Source organism: Micromys minutus, assembly GCF_963924665.1.
Source record: "Micromys minutus genome assembly, chromosome: 13".
Lineage (NCBI taxonomy): Eukaryota > Metazoa > Chordata > Mammalia > Rodentia > Muridae > Micromys > Micromys minutus.
Genome location: NC_137982.1, coordinates 16,327,455 through 16,346,813, shown reverse-complemented (window position 1 = coordinate 16,346,813; position 19,359 = coordinate 16,327,455). Strand labels below are relative to the sequence as shown.

General features: G+C 33.4%; 1 protein-coding gene across 1 annotated transcript in view; it reads left to right on the top strand.

Annotated features, from left to right (window-relative positions):
* LRP1B (LDL receptor related protein 1B) overlaps positions 1-19,359 on the top strand; it is a gene marked incomplete at both ends in the record, with an annotated part of 1,929,155 nt that overhangs the window by 1,382,786 nt on the left and 527,010 nt on the right. The window contains 2 exons of the mRNA XM_080928219.1: positions 1,147-1,272; positions 4,477-4,608. Coding sequence (XP_080784345.1) covers positions 1,147-1,272; positions 4,477-4,608 — 258 coding nt within the window. The remainder of the gene's footprint in view (positions 1-1,146; positions 1,273-4,476; positions 4,609-19,359) is intronic.

Below are 19,359 nucleotides of genomic sequence, written 5' to 3'. Positions count from 1 at the left end.
AGTAACTCTAATGGATTCAATATTGCTGAGCTATGGATAAAGAAATGGGGTGAGAATGTGCTCCATCTCCTAAAGGGTGATCTCCCAAATTGAAAATATTTTACACTTCAAAAATGACAAAGATAGTGACCAATTCTATTGAACAATTAAATTCTGTTCAACTGTCTTGCATTTAGAAGGTGAGAAATAATGAAGACATTTGGTATTTGGTATCTCTGGTGAAGTACTATTAATAATTGTCTCAGAGTATTTTGAGAAGATCATTAGATTTACTGAACTTCATAGCAGAACTCACACCCATTAAATAGCATTGCACATTGTCCTAGATTAATAAAATGTTGTAAAAAATGTGCTATTTAACAAACTTACAGGGGAAATATAAATTATGTAACATTACACTTTAGATTTAATTAGCCAATTGTGTTTAATGAACTCAATGGAAGGTGTGTATAGGATGTCAACCTGGGATTCCCTGACAATTATTTGTCCTTGACACCATATAGGAATGAGCAATGAGGAACATTACCATGCCAATAAATGACATGATTCTTTTGGATGTATTTTAAATATATTTTGGAAGAATTACATTCATTAGAATGCAGAAAATAATTTATTTCCCTTTAAAAATAAATTTATAACATTTATGTATGTATATGTTCTGTACTTTTAAAGGTGAGGCTACATTTTATAAGAAAGGAAACATTGTCCTTTCTCTGTTATCTTACAACATTTTTAAGGTTTCTGACAGGAAAGTGTGGTGGCGTCTGCTCTGAAAACCATTCCTCGAAAAACTAAGGTAAGACAGCCATAGGTTCTTATCAAGCCGAACCTTATCTAGTTAGACATGTCTCAGCAAACAAAACACAAAAGCCAGAAATTACCACGTTAATGACAGTCTTCTTATGAAAAACCCAATTTTTCTTGCTTTTTGATATGACCTCAAAAGACAATTTATTGTTATGAAGGGCAGGATTCAATCACAATCCCCCACTTTAACTTATTTGGAAACGTGAGCCGTCATATTCAACACGAAGTATATTTAGAAACAAATGAAATAAGTATTTGTTCATATAATTGCTACCTAGTAAATCTCCTGTGTTCTTTATTATTTTTTTATGACATTTGTTTTGTTTTCTTTCTCTACAGGCAGCAATTCTTGCCAAGTAAATAATGGTGGGTGCTCTCAGCTTTGCTTACCAACATCTGAAACAACCAGGACTTGCATGTGTACAGTGGGATACTATCTCCAGAGGAACCGCATGTCATGCCAAGGTACACACTCACAAGAACTCGGCTGATGCTTACTGAACTCATCAACAGTTTCAACACAGATTTTAGTCAAGTACTAAAGATACCAACTCGAAAAGCACAAATGTATCTCCTTATGAGAGCAATGATTGCAGTGGTACCTCATTAAAGATTGAACAGTCTCTTAAAATAGCTTAGAGCAAGTTTCAGTTCTCCATGTGTGTTCTTACATGTTCCTTATATTTGTAGTCTCTGGCTGTCTGGTTTCTATGGTTACATGTTTATCTATGTTTGTCCATCTGCCAATTTGTCTACCAATTCATTCATCTGTCTGGCCATCTGTTGTTCTGTCTGTTTGTCCCTAACAAGGGGTTTTGCTCTGTATTTATTGAAGAGTACAGAAAACATGGCACAGGAAAGGAATGAGTAAAGATTTATTTAAATATACCGTCACTGTTTTCAGAGGCACCAGAAGGAGGCATCAGATCCTATTACAGATGGTTGTGCGCCACCATGTGATTGCTGGGAATTGAACTCAGGACCTCTAGAAGAGCAGTCAGTGCTTGTAACCATTGGGCCGTCTCTCCAGCCCTGTTTTGTTTTGTTTTGCTTTGTTTTGTTGTACAGAATCTGTTAAGAATTCAGAAGGAAAGAAGTTACCTTGTTAATACCAATTGACCCAGAACATCAGCAAAAATGCAAACCAATGTTTTCAACATATATCTATTTGCTGCTTTTAACATTTATTGGGGTGAATAATTGTTTTCTTCAAGGTTAAAACTTCAAACTTGTTTGGTTGCTGCTTGTAGCAAATGATTGCAACATAAAAAAAAACAAGAACAAGAAGAGCACACACACATGTACACTCATGCACACACACACAAACACACACACACACACATGCACACTCATATGCACACACACATGCACACAAAAGATTTTCTGGATAAGATGCATGTGGAAGAGTATAATTTCAGACTACATCTTATCATTTACTTTATGTAGTAAATGCTGATTATCTAGAAATTCCAAAGCTAAGTAAGTTTGGTTACATTTTTCTTAAAAGCCAGTAAAAGTAGTTAACATGCTGAATTCACATTAAGGAAACAGAGTTCAATGGTATCAAGACTTTTATTGACTCAGTTACACAACTTTCAGAAATATCAATGGCAGAAAATAGTACGTGGTTTAGCGAGCACACACCAACATTTAATGGGTTAGAAATATTTAAAGCATCTTGGAGTTTAAAAAATATTTTCTTATTTTCCTTTTCTTCCTTCCTTCCTTCCTTCCTTCCTTCTGTCCTTTATTACTTGCTTCCTTTCTTCTTTCCTTCCTTCCTTCCTTTATTCCTTCCTCTTTCCCTCTCTTTTGGTTTCTTTCTGTTCCTTCCTTTTTTTCTTCCTTTCTTTCTTTAATTATTGGGATGAACATGTTATACAGCCTTGGAATAGAGAACAGAAGAAAACTTTTGGGAATGAATGCTCTCCAGGTGGATCCAGGGACCTGAACTCAGCCAGGTCTTCAGTCTTAGTAGCAAGGCCCTTACTTGCTGTGTTGTGTTGCCATCCTAAGTGTTTGGAATCTTTAAAAACTAATTTTTACAATTAAAAAAAATAAAACTTTCGGCCAACTTACTGGCTTCTACATTCAACCCAAATTGGTTAATATTTTAGTCAGTAGCCGTGGTTGTTTAGATGGGACTGTTGCAGAATTTGAAATCAGTTCTATTCATCTCTTCCATCTATTTGGACAAAACATCACCTATACCTGAAGCTTCAGATTTGCATATTTGAGGGACAAGGACACTTCTGGGAGAACACTTTGTACCACCTTAAAGTGTCTACACTCTCTTTTCCTTTCTTGGTCTACAGGTATGTTAGGTGACAAAATATTGGTTTCTTTAGCTATATTGTATAGCCAATAATAAGAACTCAGTTTGGAGGTTGGAAAGATTGCTCAGTGGTTGAGAGTACTATTTGCTCTTCCAGAGATCTTGAGTTCAATTCCCACTAACCACATGGTAGCTCACAACCATCTATAATATAGTCTTACGCCCTCTTCAGGCACGCAGGTGTATATGTAGATAGAGTACTCATATTCATAAAATAAAAACAAATAAGTAAATAAAATAATCTGAAAAATGCTCAGTTTTATCTTAAAAATACCCCAGTCCTATTTGAGAAATGTATGAGTTATGAATTATTTCATTTGAGACAATATGAATGATCATTATTCTATGTCAGTCCATATTAAATGGATCTTGGAACATTGTGACTTATTTTCATTCTTGTGAATTGAAGAGGTGGATCCCCATCACTTAATTTGTTAATCATACAACTGAGACACAAGTACATTAGCTAAGATCAAGTTTTTGATTTAGCAGTAATAGACATATTTAAAGATAGATACTTTTATTTTAAAATATGTGTGTGTGCGTGTGTTTGTGAGATATGGTGTATATATTAGCAAACTGTATGAGTATTAATATATGAACTTCTGGTAGTTAGATTACATCTATGTGTTGGTTTTTAATAACGTCTTTATATGGTCATATATTTTTGTTATGTTCAAAAATGTAATAATGGCAAATCTTAATAAATTATTACTTGGTCCATTTGAATCTAAAGCAGTTAAGAAGTAGAATGTGTTCCCTTAAAACTCTGAATGCCAAATGCAACAACATCAATGATGTAGTTGTGTAAATAAAAGCCATTACATTATTATTATTATTATTATTATTATTAATAATAATAATAATATTTTTATTATTATTATTATTATTATAATTATTATTATTATATTATTATTATTATATTATATTATTATTATATTATATTATTATATTATTATAATTATTATTATAATTATTATTATTATTATGCCATTACTTTCAGTAGCAAGTACATACATACATTTTTAGAGAATACAGGATGCACTTTTCTGTGTGCCAGACATCCTGGAAATAGTCTTCTCATATCAAGGACATTGCTGACAAAGAAACTTTCATTTTCCCCTATCTGTTTTCTAAGATGGGCTTGTGATCTATGAAGTCCTCTGGATGAAAGCAGTGCTTACGGCCTTGGCTTACACACATTACAGTTCTGGGGTCTGTATGACTATGCTAATGAAACTAAGAAACTTTCAAAACATAGTTAATATTCTAAAAATGACACAAATGTGTTGTTAGGTGAAGTACTTATTATGAACTCCTTTTCCTCCATTTAGGTATAGAATCTTTTCTCATGTACTCTGTTCATGAAGGAATCCGGGGGATCTCTCTTGAGCCACGAGACAAAGTGGATGCTCTGATGCCCATATCAGGAGCTGCCTTTGCTGTGGGAATAGACTTCCATGCAGGTAAGTACATGTCATTAGTAATTCTTGTATAAGCTCTCTTGATTCAGAACGCATGATGGCAATATTACTTTGAATTGAAGATGAAATTTTCAGCCTATTACTAATTGTTTTAATTACATTATGTCAGCTAAAATAAACACAAATAAATATTTTTTTTCTGAAGAAGAATTTTGATTTACAAGTACCAGGACTGACAACTGGTTATTTAGTTTCTTTAAATAAATAAAATGACATTTTACTTTTATATTGTTATAAATATAAATATACCCCAATTAGAACATCCCAATCTATGAAATTCTTAAGGTATTCTTATAGAAAATGTTTTCATGATGGATAATCAATGGTTAGATATTTACTATAACTTTTACTGTCATATGTATGGGGAAGTATCATTGCTTTAATTTCAAATAATGAAGTAAAGCAGCCAGAGATCACCAGACTGCTGTGGGTGGTACAAATTAAACACCAGGAATTAATGGTGAACACTTTTGAATGTATTGAAGCCAACAAATCTGGGGCAGGTAACTGCTAAAGCCTCATGCAGCAGCAATGTTAATGTGTCTCTGTCATCTGATTTTCTATTTACATCTCTTATTCTACACTTAAGATTTTAATGCTATAAAAGCAATTTTTCCCCTGTCAACTAAGTTACATGTTTCCTGAGTTCATGGTTTACAGTTGAAATACTAAGACAGATTACCAGTGTTTCTGTAATGTAAACCTATATAATATTAAAATGCAGATAGTTTTGAATTTATTTTCAAATAAAGAATTATTAAAATATTAAACATAATCTTTACGTCGGAGATATGGTTTAGTGGTTAAGAGTACCTGTTGCTCTTACATAGGGTTCAGGTTCAATTCCAGCAACCACATGGAAACTCACAAATCTTCCTAATTCTAATTCCCTGAGATCTGACATCCTCTCTAACTTTACAAGAACCAGCCTCATGTATATGCAGTGTACCTCTAATAGACAAAATGCTTATACACATGCAGTAAAGATGACAATGCTTAAAAACTATATAATCTCTGCTTACCAGAATACGCATTTCTAGTAGAAAAAATTGCTCCCTTGTTATAACACAGTTTGTCATTTTAAATTTTTGAAAATATTAAAAAATTGTTAAAAATAACTTTTCTGTCTTTTTCCCCTTATCAGTATTATTATAGTTATTATTTACTATCATTTATATTATCATTAACAATCTAGGACAAAGACCACTTTTAAAAAATTATCTTGGACTAAATGCTTGACATCACATAGACAGTAATATCCTATGTTAAAAAAATTTATTCCCATCATTTAAGTGTATGTGTGTGAGCCTGAATGTATGTGTACACATGCATCTGTGATATACCTAAGGAAGCAGGAAGAGAGCATCAGGACCTTTGGAACTGCATTTCCAGGTAAATGTAAGATACTGAATTCTAGTGCTGCAAACTGAACACAGGTCCTCTATAACAGAAGCAAGTGCTGCTTTTTAAAAAAGGGAATTCCACCAAGAAATATTTTAAGTGTTAAATATTTAAGTATTATGGTAATGCTGCCAAAATCATATTACAGTTTTTGGCCTACCATTGATGAAACTATTTTTATGGAAGATTGATTACTTGCATTGTATAATATACCTGGATTTTTTTAAATATATAGATTTTTTTCTTACAATTTCATTATATGACACATTGAGTAAAAATCTACCAATATATGAACATATGCAAATTTTCATATACAAATAAAAATGTTAACTTAGCACAAGGTCTTCTGTTAAGTCATATCTTATATTTTATTATTTAGAAGACTCATTAATTTAAAATACATGACAAACTTCTATGAAGCAGAAATATTAAACGTATTTATATATTAATATTCTGATTTTATCAACAGCAAAACTTTTTAAAAGTAAACTAACTATTTGTAGCAGTTAATTCACTCTCTAAAGTTTTATGGCCCTGAACAGATTAAATTTAAAGTATAATTTTATTTGTAGTTAATAACCATCTACCTGTTTTAATATTCAAAAGTTCTTTATATAATATTCAAAATTCTTGTTGAAATATCTTTTGCTCAGGAGAAATGGTTTTAAATAGATTCTCTATTCTCTCTATTGAGTCAAATAGATACTTTAAAAAATACTTATTTATTTTTGGAAAGTTTCATACATTGTTACAATGTGCTTTGTAAGAATATATCCACCACTACCTTCCTTCAGTTCTTTCTAGTATTTACAATTCCGTCATCATCCAAAATTCATATTCTTCATTTATTTTCTCCTTAGTGCTATGCACATGTCTCTAAGTATGCAAATATCTACCCGTTACCTGGGGATCTACCAGCTTCCAGGTCCACCCAAAGAAACTCACGTTCCTTCAGAAACCATCAACTTCTAATGGCTCCTCTGCAAAAGTTAGAGATTTGGAGCACCATCCTCAATTTGTGCTTGAATTTAGAATGGTTTGATTTACTGCAATTAACGGCAGGTACTGAAGGTGGATATGAGCAGCAACCATGTTACCCAGAACTCTGTATTTTAGAGCTCTACTGCTCAACTCTCAGCTCTCACATTTTCTCCATACACTTGTATGCAAGGAAGTAAAATTAGATGATCCATGTACCACTGAGCACTTGGGAACACATACTTTGCACTTTGATCAGATATAAGCTTCTGCGTTATAAGATGCTGAATGTTCAGTGTTCTGAAAAAAAAATATTTCACAAGACCATTTCTTCTAAAACAAACAAACAAACAAAAAAAGAAAAGAAAAAAAACAAAGTCTAAGGCTGATCACATAGGGGCAGTGTTCAGGAACCAATTATTCTCTCTGCCCTCATCAGGAGCTACCATTGCAATTCTTGCTTTGAATCCAGCTAGAAATACCAATGTAACCTTGGCTTTGACTCTAGAGGGTAGAGAATACAGAGATCAGTCAACCAATGTTTAAAGGAACTCTAATCTACCACTAGAGAACTCAGATTCTAATGACCACCTGAATCACTTATGGACAATTTGGTTTCAAGCAAAGAATCTATGTATTTATCTAAGTCATCTATCTGTCTGTCTGGCAGTCTGCCTATCTATCTATCTTCCTATATGTATCTCAGTTTTTTTCATTCCTAAGATATTCAGAAACATTTAGACAGTATATAAAAACGTTGTGCATAATACATATGATAATCACATTTTGTAATCAGATCAAATAAACAATATGCAAGCTATAGCATATAAAGTGAATAGCAAGATAAATCATTTTCTTTCTGATTCTATGTTTCTATTCAGTTTTTTGTATAGAACAGTAGGCATTTATTTTGGGGGCAACAGGAACTATTTAGGGATGATTTCTCTAGTGAAGATAAATATTACTACCCACTTCATTACCACTCTGTGGATCAAATATTTAGAGGTTAGAAACATTACGATCTGCACACCATGCTGACATGGCAGTCACTAAGACTGGCTTAGCCAAATGCAATAAATACTAATAGGATAATGGTGAGACTATCAAGGACTCCAACAACTTCATGTGACTTTTGTGCTTCCATGTACTCTTCAGTCTCCTTTATTTTCACTTCTTTGGAAGCTATATTAGAATTAGAATGAACTTCAGTGCTTGAGTTATAATAATATCATTAAAAACAATATGCAAGCCTTGTAAGTTTTGTAGAATTTGCTTCAGGATGAAAGAAATATAAATAATTGGATTATCTCATATACATACATAAAACAATATGTTTGGGTTTAAATATATATGTACATTTTCTCACAACAATGATTATGTGTTTCCCAGTTACAACCTTTTCTATGTTCCCCCTGCAGATAATTTACCCTTTGGATAAATTTCTTTATCCATTATTGATTCATCTAAATAGTTTAATAACTATTTCTCCTAAATTCCCTTTTCCTCCTTCTCTTCCTTCCCCTCCTCTTCCTTTTTCTTATTCGTTGTCACATAGAATATATACCCAGAATACCAAGCTCAAATACTCAATGTCATGCATGGTCCTACCCCAATTGTTCTGTATTAGAGTTCTAGAATGATGATGTCAGTAGAAATCACATCATATTAACAAGGTAATGAAAACCCTAAGTAAATTGTTAAACGTGTTGGGTACTATGTACAATGACAGGAGTGTAACACACATTGGGACCTTGTAAGTTTAAGTTCCTGTGCCAATGCTAGGCATCTGTGACAGAATTTTGTCAATCCAATGTATACTGACCTGATTTTCTTCTTCTCTACGGTAAAGACCCAATAATTCTTACCACCATAAAGATAATATAAATAAAAACCTCAGATAAATGATATACTTTTTAAAAGTAAAATAGGAAAGAGATGGTTACCACTTTTTTTTACCACAGGGTCTCCATCATAGATGGAGAGAAAAAGGCTTGTTTGTTTAGTAGTTAGAACAGTTTGTGGGCATTGGTACATAATTGTCAACATAATTTACAGGGATATACTTTAAAAACCTATATTTTTTTTCATAAGGATTAATGAATTTGATTTGTGCTGGCTTTAGTCCTAACAAATTAAAGCATTTTTCAATGAAAGGTATGTTTTCCAAGAGATGAGGCTCTTCAGGAGACTAGCCAGTGAAGAAAGAAGACCCTGTGGCTAGATTTAAAATGTTCAAAGGAGTTTTTTATCTCTTCACTGGAAACATCCCATTCCAGAGGGGGAAAAATGAGCTTTGAAAACCTTTGCCTGCTGAGTGATGTTCTTCTCAATGAATGACCATAGCATTTGATGCTTTAAAGATATATTTTTGTCAGGAGAAAAGACTTCAAAACATAATCCAGCCCTCCACCTATGTTGTTATTCTTCAATAAGGTGTGCTCTACTTAGCCTCCTAGCCCTTTGGGAATATTTACTCGGTTTTATAATAATAAACAATAGAAATCTGTTCAGAACATAATGAATTATCTATAATTTCCAAGCCTGTAAACTTTTTAGTATTTTGTTCTATTCAGTTCAACAAATAAATATTGATAACTATCTACTAGGTACAAAACTTCACAGCTGCTTTAATTTCATGAAGGAATGAGGACCATTTTTTTTTTTTTTTTTTTTGCATGTGCTTTTCTGCACTCATTTCTCATTGTGAGAAATGGTTTAGTGCTATTTTGTTAAGTCATATGCTGAACTACTATGAAGAAATTCCTGGTAGGAAGCACTAGCTCCTTTACCATGGCTTGTTCAGGAAATGGACAAATGTGCCACTCTGTGAGAGATGCTTCTAGTGAGGGATAACTCTATAGGACAGTCTGAGTTTTGACCAGATTTTTTGTGAGAGCATAGAATGTCTATTTAAAAAAACCAGAGGAGAATACATAGGGAAATAAATAGGTAAACCTTTAAACTGTGAATGTTTCCTATTTACACAAATAGTTTTCTTAGTCTTCTCCCACTTACTTACAGCACTGTTACTAAAAGAAAAAAAGCCTTTGATAGCATCTCGTAGTTCTTTGTAGTGCTACAGGTAACTAAAATGATGTATGGCTGGCAGGTCAGTTACCTGCACAGAAGTTGAGTGTCCTCTTCCTGACTGTATACTTTATGCCATTTTATATTTATAACTGTTGAAACAAACTTTGGACTATTTCAAGTATTATTCAATGCAATCACATCTGATTTCTGTACATTTGTGCCAGCTGAAGACCACATATCAATTTGATTTATGTAGTAAGTCGGGTTTTATAAAACGCTTTTGGTCAATGAACAGGTATATCTCTCAAGAGAGGATATCTCTTTTCCACCCCTACTCCCTCTACCTCCCCACCATACTCTGTCTCTTATTGTTTCCTGTAGAATGAAATTTTCTCATGTCAGTAACAGGAATAGCTTAATAAATATAATGTTGTTGCTTAGGACCTTTTTTTTTCAATTTTAAGAAGACCACTTCTTTGGCTACAAAGTAAAGTTGTAAAACAGACTCTACTTCTTTGTGTTCTTATGACTGTGAAGCAAAACAATTTGTAATATCATTTCAAACTTACTTCAGTTACATTTTTTAACACATGTTAGCAGTTTACAAATGGTAAAATGCAATAAATTCTTCAAGGTATGGAATATTATTATCAGAAAAAATCTCTATAATTAAATTTAAAAGAATATGCCAATAACATCATTCAGGCATTGAAAGATAAACAAAGTATTAAAAATATCTCACTTATATACTGATTATTTCTAAACACCAAACATTAAAAAATCAACACTTATTATTTATCAGATTTTTTTTCACTCTTTACAAACTAAATATAACCTCAGAAATGTACAATGGAGACTTGCTAAAAGCTTTGACAGCTTAATTTTAATTTTGGATATCTTGTCACTGATTGAATATTAGTGAACATTACATGAATACTCTTCGGAATTCCAGACTTCTCGTGATACAGCTTTGGTTGGTTCTTGGGAAATCCATGTAACCAGAGGTCATGCCCTGTCTTTATTTCTTACCTGGATTACAATGTGCTGTTGTGTTTCAAGTCAGCTGATGACGGATCTTAAACAAACATTCAACTTTGCTCCCCAGTGCTTCTTTACCTTCTCATCAAAGCTGAGGTTATCAAAGTTCGGGATGTGCTAACTCACAGTAAATTAAGCAGGAGCTAGGGATTGACATGCTTTCTTAGCAACCATATTTGGCTGAGAAGCACTCATCTGCATCCACAAGGAGAACTTAATCTTTTGATCTTGAATTCCAAAATACTATCAAGCACACAATACACTGACACCATCAATAACTTCCCAGCATTGCTTTCCTGATTATGCAAACATGTGAAGTGGTACTTGGAAATCTCTCTCTCTCTCTCTCTCTCTCTCTCTCTCTCTCTCTCTCTCTTTTTTAAGGACAATGGTAATTTAAGCATAGTTCAATGGAACTTCATCCTTGGAAAGGGCTTCTTTTCTCCATCCAATTTAAGAAAACCAAGGACATATTAGTCCATTTGTCTTTTTGACATTTTTTCCTTTAAGAAAAAATAAAATCTCTGATTCAGCTTCTGAGAGTATTGCCCATTATTTTTTTAATAAAGTGAAAGGTGTTCTAATTAGAAGAGAAAAGGGGAAATTATTTAATTGACTTTTAGACTGATGATATGCTATGAATCTATCATTTTTTTTTATCTTATTTCTTCCAAAGGGCAAGAATTAGTAAATGTTTTGTGACTTAAAAATGGATAAAACAACCAATTAATTTTATGCATTTTTATGTGTGTGTGTTTAGAATGAGTAAATTAAAATAGCATCACCAAATGAAAATACATAATATATTTTGAACAATTATTACTTATTATATGTCACTTAATGTATTGGTGTTATTTCATGTGTTAAAGTAAGGTTTTAGGACGGGAACTATGTTTACTTTAAGAAGCAAATCTTAGAGAGAAGACTAAGCTTGGCAAAAGTGGTTTTTGTGTGACGTACAGGTCAAGTCTAACTTCTGAATTAGACATTTTGTACCTAAAATTTACATTAAAAATTATAGGTTGGGATGTTTCTTAGTGTATGCAAGGACTAAAGTTGAATTTTCACAACACAGAAACTCAAGGAAAAAAATGAAAGAAATGAAGCATTAAAAGATGAGTGAAATATACAACATTCAGCATTGCACTCCCAATTCAGTCACAGAGAGGCAAATGTGGGGCACATATGGTGGAGACATGGGGACAGTAAATTTTATGGATTTACACCAAACAAGGGCAGAAGAGAAATGATGCAGCCACATCAAAGTTGTTCTCAAGAGATCATCATTATAGTCTCTGTAAATGGGAAACGCAAGTAGTACCTCAAGGACCCCAATGCCTATGCACTAGTCATTGCACAACATTAACAGCTTAAAAGAAGAAATATTAATGGATCATTTCTGTGGATCAATTTAAACTAACTCTTCTGTTCTCATGAATATTATGCTATTTCAAAATAAGACTCAATTCGCTATGTAATATCAACCATGTGGCTTTTTCTTTTTTTTTTTTTTTTTTTTTTTTTTTTTTTTTTTTTTGGCTTGAGTTCCTTACTAGCTGTAAAAATACTAGTTTCTTACTGGTCACCATCTTTGTTCCATACCTCTCTATGATCACTTCATAACAACAGACTAGCTAGGATAATATCTATTTAATACAGGAGAGGAATAGAAATGCCAAAGGAAGCCAGGCTTGTATCAATACATCTCTGAAGTGATTTTTCACAATTGCTATACTCGGCTTACTTGAAGATTATTAGACTCAGATTAATTCCCATAGAATGGAAACAAAAATACAATTTCAGAAGCTGATGTTCACATTGGCCATACTAAAGACTAAAGACAACTTATCACAGTAATTCAGGATGGTCTGTGAATTATTTCTATGCAATAGGCCTGAACTCTGATGGCTACTTTATATTATCAGTGACATTTGTTGGGGTTTAGATCTGGAATGTCCTCAAAGGTTTGTTTTTGCCCTCCCTAAAAGAGTTCCCATGAAGGTAGGCTGCCTCCCTTGGCTCACTGTCACTGAAGCATTTTCTCATCAAATACTGAACTATTGAACAAAATAAAACTGCTTTCTTCAGTTTAGGAATTGACTTCATTTACTTTATTGTTCATTTTGCTGAACGGTAAATGGAATGTGATAGCAATATAACTGTCTCCTGAGAGGCTCTGCCAGAGCCTGATAAATGCAGAGGTGGATGCTCTCAGCTGCTCATTGGACTGAGAACGGGGTCTCCAATTGAGGAGTTAGAGAAAGGACTGAAGAAGCTGAAAAAGTTTGCAACCCTCTAAGAAAAACAGCAGTACCAACCAATCAGCCTCCCATCCCCAGAACTCTCCAGGACTAAACTACCAACCAAAGAGTAAACAGAGGAAGCCATAGCTCAATCTAAGGGTATCATGGGGAGGAGAGGCCCTTGGTCCTGTGGCGGTTTGATGCCCAGCATAGTAGGAGAATGCCAGGGCAGGGAGGCAGGAGGGAGTTAGTGGGTGGGTGAGGGAGCACCCTCATAGAAACAGAGGAAAACGGGTGGGATAGGGGGTTTCCGGAGTGGAAACCTGAAAAGGGGCTAGCATTTGAAATGTAAATAAATAAAATATCCAAGAAAAAAAAGAATACAAACTATAATGTGGTTGTCTAAATATAACAAACAGAATGGGATTGCTTATGGTTTACAAATTTCAAGATGAAAATAATAATACCTTGTGCTGTTAAAAATCTGGATCTCTTCTGCATTTTCAGCTGTTCACAATCCAGTACTGACAGCATCAGGGACGGTACCCTGTAGGCTATTTTCAAGGAATAGTTCTTTTTTAGTCAATAGTCATTACTATGTATGTGAGCAGAATCAGAGTTAAACCGGCTGCTTTCATTAATATGCTCTGTTTATCAGCAAAACACTCTGAGATACTAGTACTTCTGACTCTTTGATTGTAAGTACGGCATTAAGATAATGACCAACAGATATATCTATCATAGATCTCTTTCTGGCTATGTTTGAAAAGTTACTTGCTAAATACGAAATAACAGTATTTACAATTTCCATTTTGTTTCCCGAGGACATCTTAATCTGACCAATGGAAAATAGAAATCTTAAGATTCACTAGTGATTTCTATCCATAGCCATATTTAAAATGTCTTTATTATTATAGCATTCCAAAAATACTGTTTTCTGTTTTCGTGGCAAAGCAATTGATGCTTGGAGTTCTTTTGGCTTGGCTTTTAATTTAGAGACACAATAAAAGGATACTAATGAGTATATTTGCATAGTAAATTATTTGTAATGCTAATAGATAGAAGCTTTATTACTCAAAATAATGATGATTAAATAAAAATGCAGGCACTTATCAACGGAATCATCATTTAAAGTAATCAAAATAATCTGGTGAGGTAATAATAATTATTTCAGCCATTGCCTCCTTAGGGCAGATTCAGTTTCTGTTTGAATAAATATTCATCTAAAATTATGTGATTAAATTTATTGGACAATTAAAAACTTATGGAAGAGAAACAAATAAAATGTCTACCAATAGTATTATTCTTCATTGTCCACAAATATTCTAACATGACACTTTTCCATGCTTTGGTAATTTGTAAATATTATTTTCAATATAAGTACATTATTCATGAAGAAATATATATGCTGGGCAGTGGTGGTACAAGCCTTTAATTCCAGCACATGGGAGACAGAGAAAAGCAGATGGCTGAGTTTGAAGTCAGCTTTGTATACAGAGAGAGGTTCAGGACTGCAGGGGCTACACAAAGAAATTCTATCTTGATAAACCAAAAAAAAAAAAAAAAAAAAAAAAAAAAAAAAAAAAAAAGAAATAAAGAAAGAAAAAGAAAAAGAAAAAGAAAAAAAACAAAAAAAACCAAACAACAGCAGCAACAGCAGCAGCAAGAAAGTGAAGAAGAAAGTGATGAAAATTATGTTTTATACACTTAAAAAACTTTATATTTTAAAATTGTATGTGTATGTGTTTGTGTGTGTGTGTACTGCATGTGCACACAAGTAACAATAGAGTCCAGAAGAATGTGATGCACCCTCTGGAGCTGGATGCACAGGTAGCAGTGTTCTGCACAATTTGGATGCTAGGGACAGAACTCAGGTCCTCTATAATATCAGCACATCTTAACCACTTTATGGAACCCAATTTGCACAAGTAACATTTACAACAGTTTTTGTTTGTTTAAAAACAGGGTTTCTCTATGCAGCCCTGTCTGTCCTGGAACTCTCAGAGATCCCCCTACATCTGGCTCCCCAGTGCTGGAATTGAAGGCATGTGCCACCCATGCCCAGTTTTCAACCATTTTGATCCTTCGGGTTATTTTAAGTTTGACTTTTTTGAATGTTTGGTTTGAACCTGCAAAGTTAAAAAGTGCCATTTTCTTTTCTTAAACAACAATTTTGTAAGTAAGCACATATCATGGAATTTGTTTCTTTAAGCTGTTCCATGATCAATGTTTAAGTAAGTTGTTCGGAGTCTATTCATAGTTGTCTAGTTGTCACCAGTATTTATACTTAGGGCATCTTCACAGAATACCTATGTGACTTAAGTCATTCATGCTTTGTGACTTTCTTGTGAAATAAATATGTAGATTTGGGTAACATTTTATTCATATATTTATTCAGTTGATGTAAATTAGGTTTTGACATTAGTTTTTACTACTATAAGGGCAATAGGCATATTTATGTATAGGGTGTGGTATGGTAAATAAGTTTTAACATCTCTTGGGCACATACGTATGTGTGAGTATGCCTGACAGGCCATATAAAGGCATATATAGCAATTTCAAAACTTTACAGAGCTATTTTCTAAAGGAGTTGAATGATTTTGGTTTTCTTCTGGGAGATAAAGGAGTTCCAATATCTTTGCTGACTTGATAGGACCTAATGATTCTTTAGGCTGTGCAGATCCTAGCAGATGTTAAGTGGCTCTTCATATGGGTTTACACTTTATTACTTACATTTGTTGAGCATCTTTTTCTGAGCTTGTGAACTTAGATAGAAGGAAGAGAGGGTAGGTTTTCATCATTTTGAATCTTCACTTCCTCATTACTCTTCTCTTATTTCCCAAGGCCCCTCCTCTTCTTCTTCTTCTTTCATTTCTGACTCCTCTTCTTATTCTGATTCTTTTTGACACATTTTATTGACTTTAAGGCTGCCAATGTGGAGCAGCTGGACATGATGTTTCATCTGTTTTGTTTTATAGGAGCAAACCAATATTTCTTTACTTGTTCTTTGATGTTAAGGGTTGCATCTTGTTTTGAGTAAAAGGCAAAATTGCACCCATTGTTTTTTGGTGTTTTTAACCTTGTCACTGTACTTTATGAATCTAAGGATGATCTCTCTGTTCTTAATTTGTTGAGGAGTAACGCTCTAAAGTGGTATTAGTATTGTAATTTTTAAAACTGTCATTTGAGATGAAATCTTTCCCTGTTTTCATGCTGGCATCCTCCTGCCTCAGCTACTATAACTATTCATCATATTGAAATATACTTTTTTCTGTAAGGTAGTGTGAGTCATATGTCTTGCTCCAACCCACAATTAGTAATTTTGGACCTTGTTTTGTCTTGGTGTGTCAAGCTAAAGATTTGTGTACTTTTGTGATCTGTTCACTGAGCCATGGTTTTACTGATATTCTCCATTGTTCTCTTCCATATTTTAAAAGACAAATTACTCTAATTTTAAGAATCTATCTTGTCTATTTATTATACATGTTAGTTTACAAGCTGAAAGTTAAAATTATTTCTATCATACTGAAGATAGGCTTTCAAACTATGAAGTTCCTCTAAGAAATATTTAAAATTCATTTTATCAGTTTTGGTAGAAGTTCTAACTTTATTTAATCTAAAATATTTTCTAGTAATCTTTTTGATTTTCTATTTAACTCTCCTTTATTAAAAATCTTATTGCATAATTTCCTTATCTTTAAAAATATATTAGGTTATTCTTTCACCTTGTTCATAAATCTAGCTGATTTCAATAATCTAATTGATTACAATCCAAATTAAAAAAAAAACTTATATGTATGATGTCTTTGAAAGAAGGAAATTATGGATTCGGTAAAGGCATAGGACTCATGACAAGGTGACGGGGTGTTGGCACAAAGGGATAGACTGGTGGTGCTCTGGCAGATGTAGGGAAGACAGGCCTTCTGTTTGAGTCTAAACAGTGAAATTATGCCACTTATCTAGCTGTCAAAACCAAGAAAATGAGTAATACCAGTAGTGAACTGGAATGAAATTATGCATTGGTCATGATCTGTCAGTCCAGAGACATCAGTTGTAACAAGCACACCAGTTCAGTGCTGAAGTTTTGTAGTGAATGAAGCTTATGCATACTAGACTCTGGAAGACATTTATATTCTCAGAGTGTGATATAAACTTAAAGCTTCTAAGAGCTGAAGTCTGTTTTAAAGAGTATTTGATATAGTTGTATAACCAAATTATTTACAAACAAATAACATGTAAAGAAGTATCACACTTTATAAAGTCTAATATTTTAATGAGTTCATTTTCTGTCACTCAAGTTAGTTGTGTTTTGTTTAGTGGTTATAGAAATCCTTCTGAGTGCTTTGCCAGGGTAGGGGAGAAATACCCCCTTAAGGGAATATCAGAGGAGAAAAGTAGAGAAGGACTGAGTGTGCATATGTGTGTGTGTGTGTAGTGACCAGAAGGTGGGGGCAGTGAACAGGATGGAGAGTGAATAATTAAAAAGATAACCAGAAAAGAAGGGGACGAAGAGTGGAAAAGAAGTGTGTGTGTGTGTGTGTGTGTGTGTGTGTGTGTGTCTTAACCAAGAGATGGTCAGGATATAAAGTGAATAAGTAAAACAATAAAATTAAAAACAAAGCAAAAACAGAGCCCTTCCTGTTCACACTGATGTAAAGTTGCCATATGATATTCTCTAGTCTCTTCTGAGTATTGGAAATGTGTATCTTCTATAGAAGCATCAGTTCGCTCTACGTTAGTAATTATTGTTTCAAGACTCTTAGCTTAGTGATATTATGAGAGAGTACTTTAGACAAAAATACCTAATATCATAAAACAGAGGGAATTTAAAACAACTTAAAATTCTTCCTCTAAATAGAAAATATATTTCATTGGTTAGCTTGGAAAAATCAAAATCTAATTTCTGTAAGAGAAAAAGTCTTTTTTAAAAAAATAGGATTTAATATGTTCTTGTAGTTAGAATGAGTTCTTTGTATGGAACATAAAAGTAAAATTATATTTCTAAATGTCTTAGAACTACAGTAAAAATTTGAGAAACCCTGAATGGTGTGAGGACCATCAGAAGATATTTTGAGCATTAATTTGAACTCAGATTTGAAAATTTATGTTCATTTGTTGCTGTACTTCCTTCCATTCTGTAATATCTGTGGAGATATCCCTGTCAAGTGGTGTACAGAAATGGTGACTGTGTAGGCCAAAATTATGTTTACATTTGGGTCAGAGGTGTGTTTGGGGTTAATTTTATTGGAAGGATAGGCCCCTTCCAAAGACACACACACAGACTGTTTAAAACTGCATTCACATAATTGGCATGTTTGCAAATTTATACCTAGATTTCCAGAGTCTATGGAATCAATTGACAATTCCTGACACGTTTATGCCATTTTCCCTTTGTGTGAAATAACAGAGTATCAATAAAATCCTTGAGGTGTTTCTTTGTCACACGAGCCACGAAGTTACAAGCTTGAAATTGGTAAGAGATGTGCCCTTATGTTTTAGCCTTTTGGATTTGAGTTTCAGCTTGCAATCTGTCCATTAGAAGAATGAGGACCAGCTGGTATGCATGCTTTGCTTAATGAACTCACCCTATTGTAAAATCATTCACTTACAGAAAGTGTTCTTAAACAATCTTGCTTGTAGAAACATGCTTTGCAAATGAGCTAGTAACAATAATATTGAAATAACTCATACCAAAATAAATTTAACTACTGAAGCCAGGATGTAGTATTTGGGTATGAGCCTAGCCTTTAAGGCTGAGCCATCTCTACAGCCCAGGATGTAGTATATGAATGCCCGTGTATGCACATATGTATATTTCCTTATGTTTTGTCTTAGAGAGCTTTCTACATCCCATTTCAACATATTCACTGTCATTGACCTATGTCGTCTCCTAAACTGTCAAGCAAATTAACTATGCTTATTAACGATTAATTTTTTCCACTGGTAACTTGTTATTTTAAGACTATTACTTGGTTAGTATCAGCTACATCACTAAGAGGAGTATGTCCATACTTTAATCTTTTGACATAAATTAATAGTATAA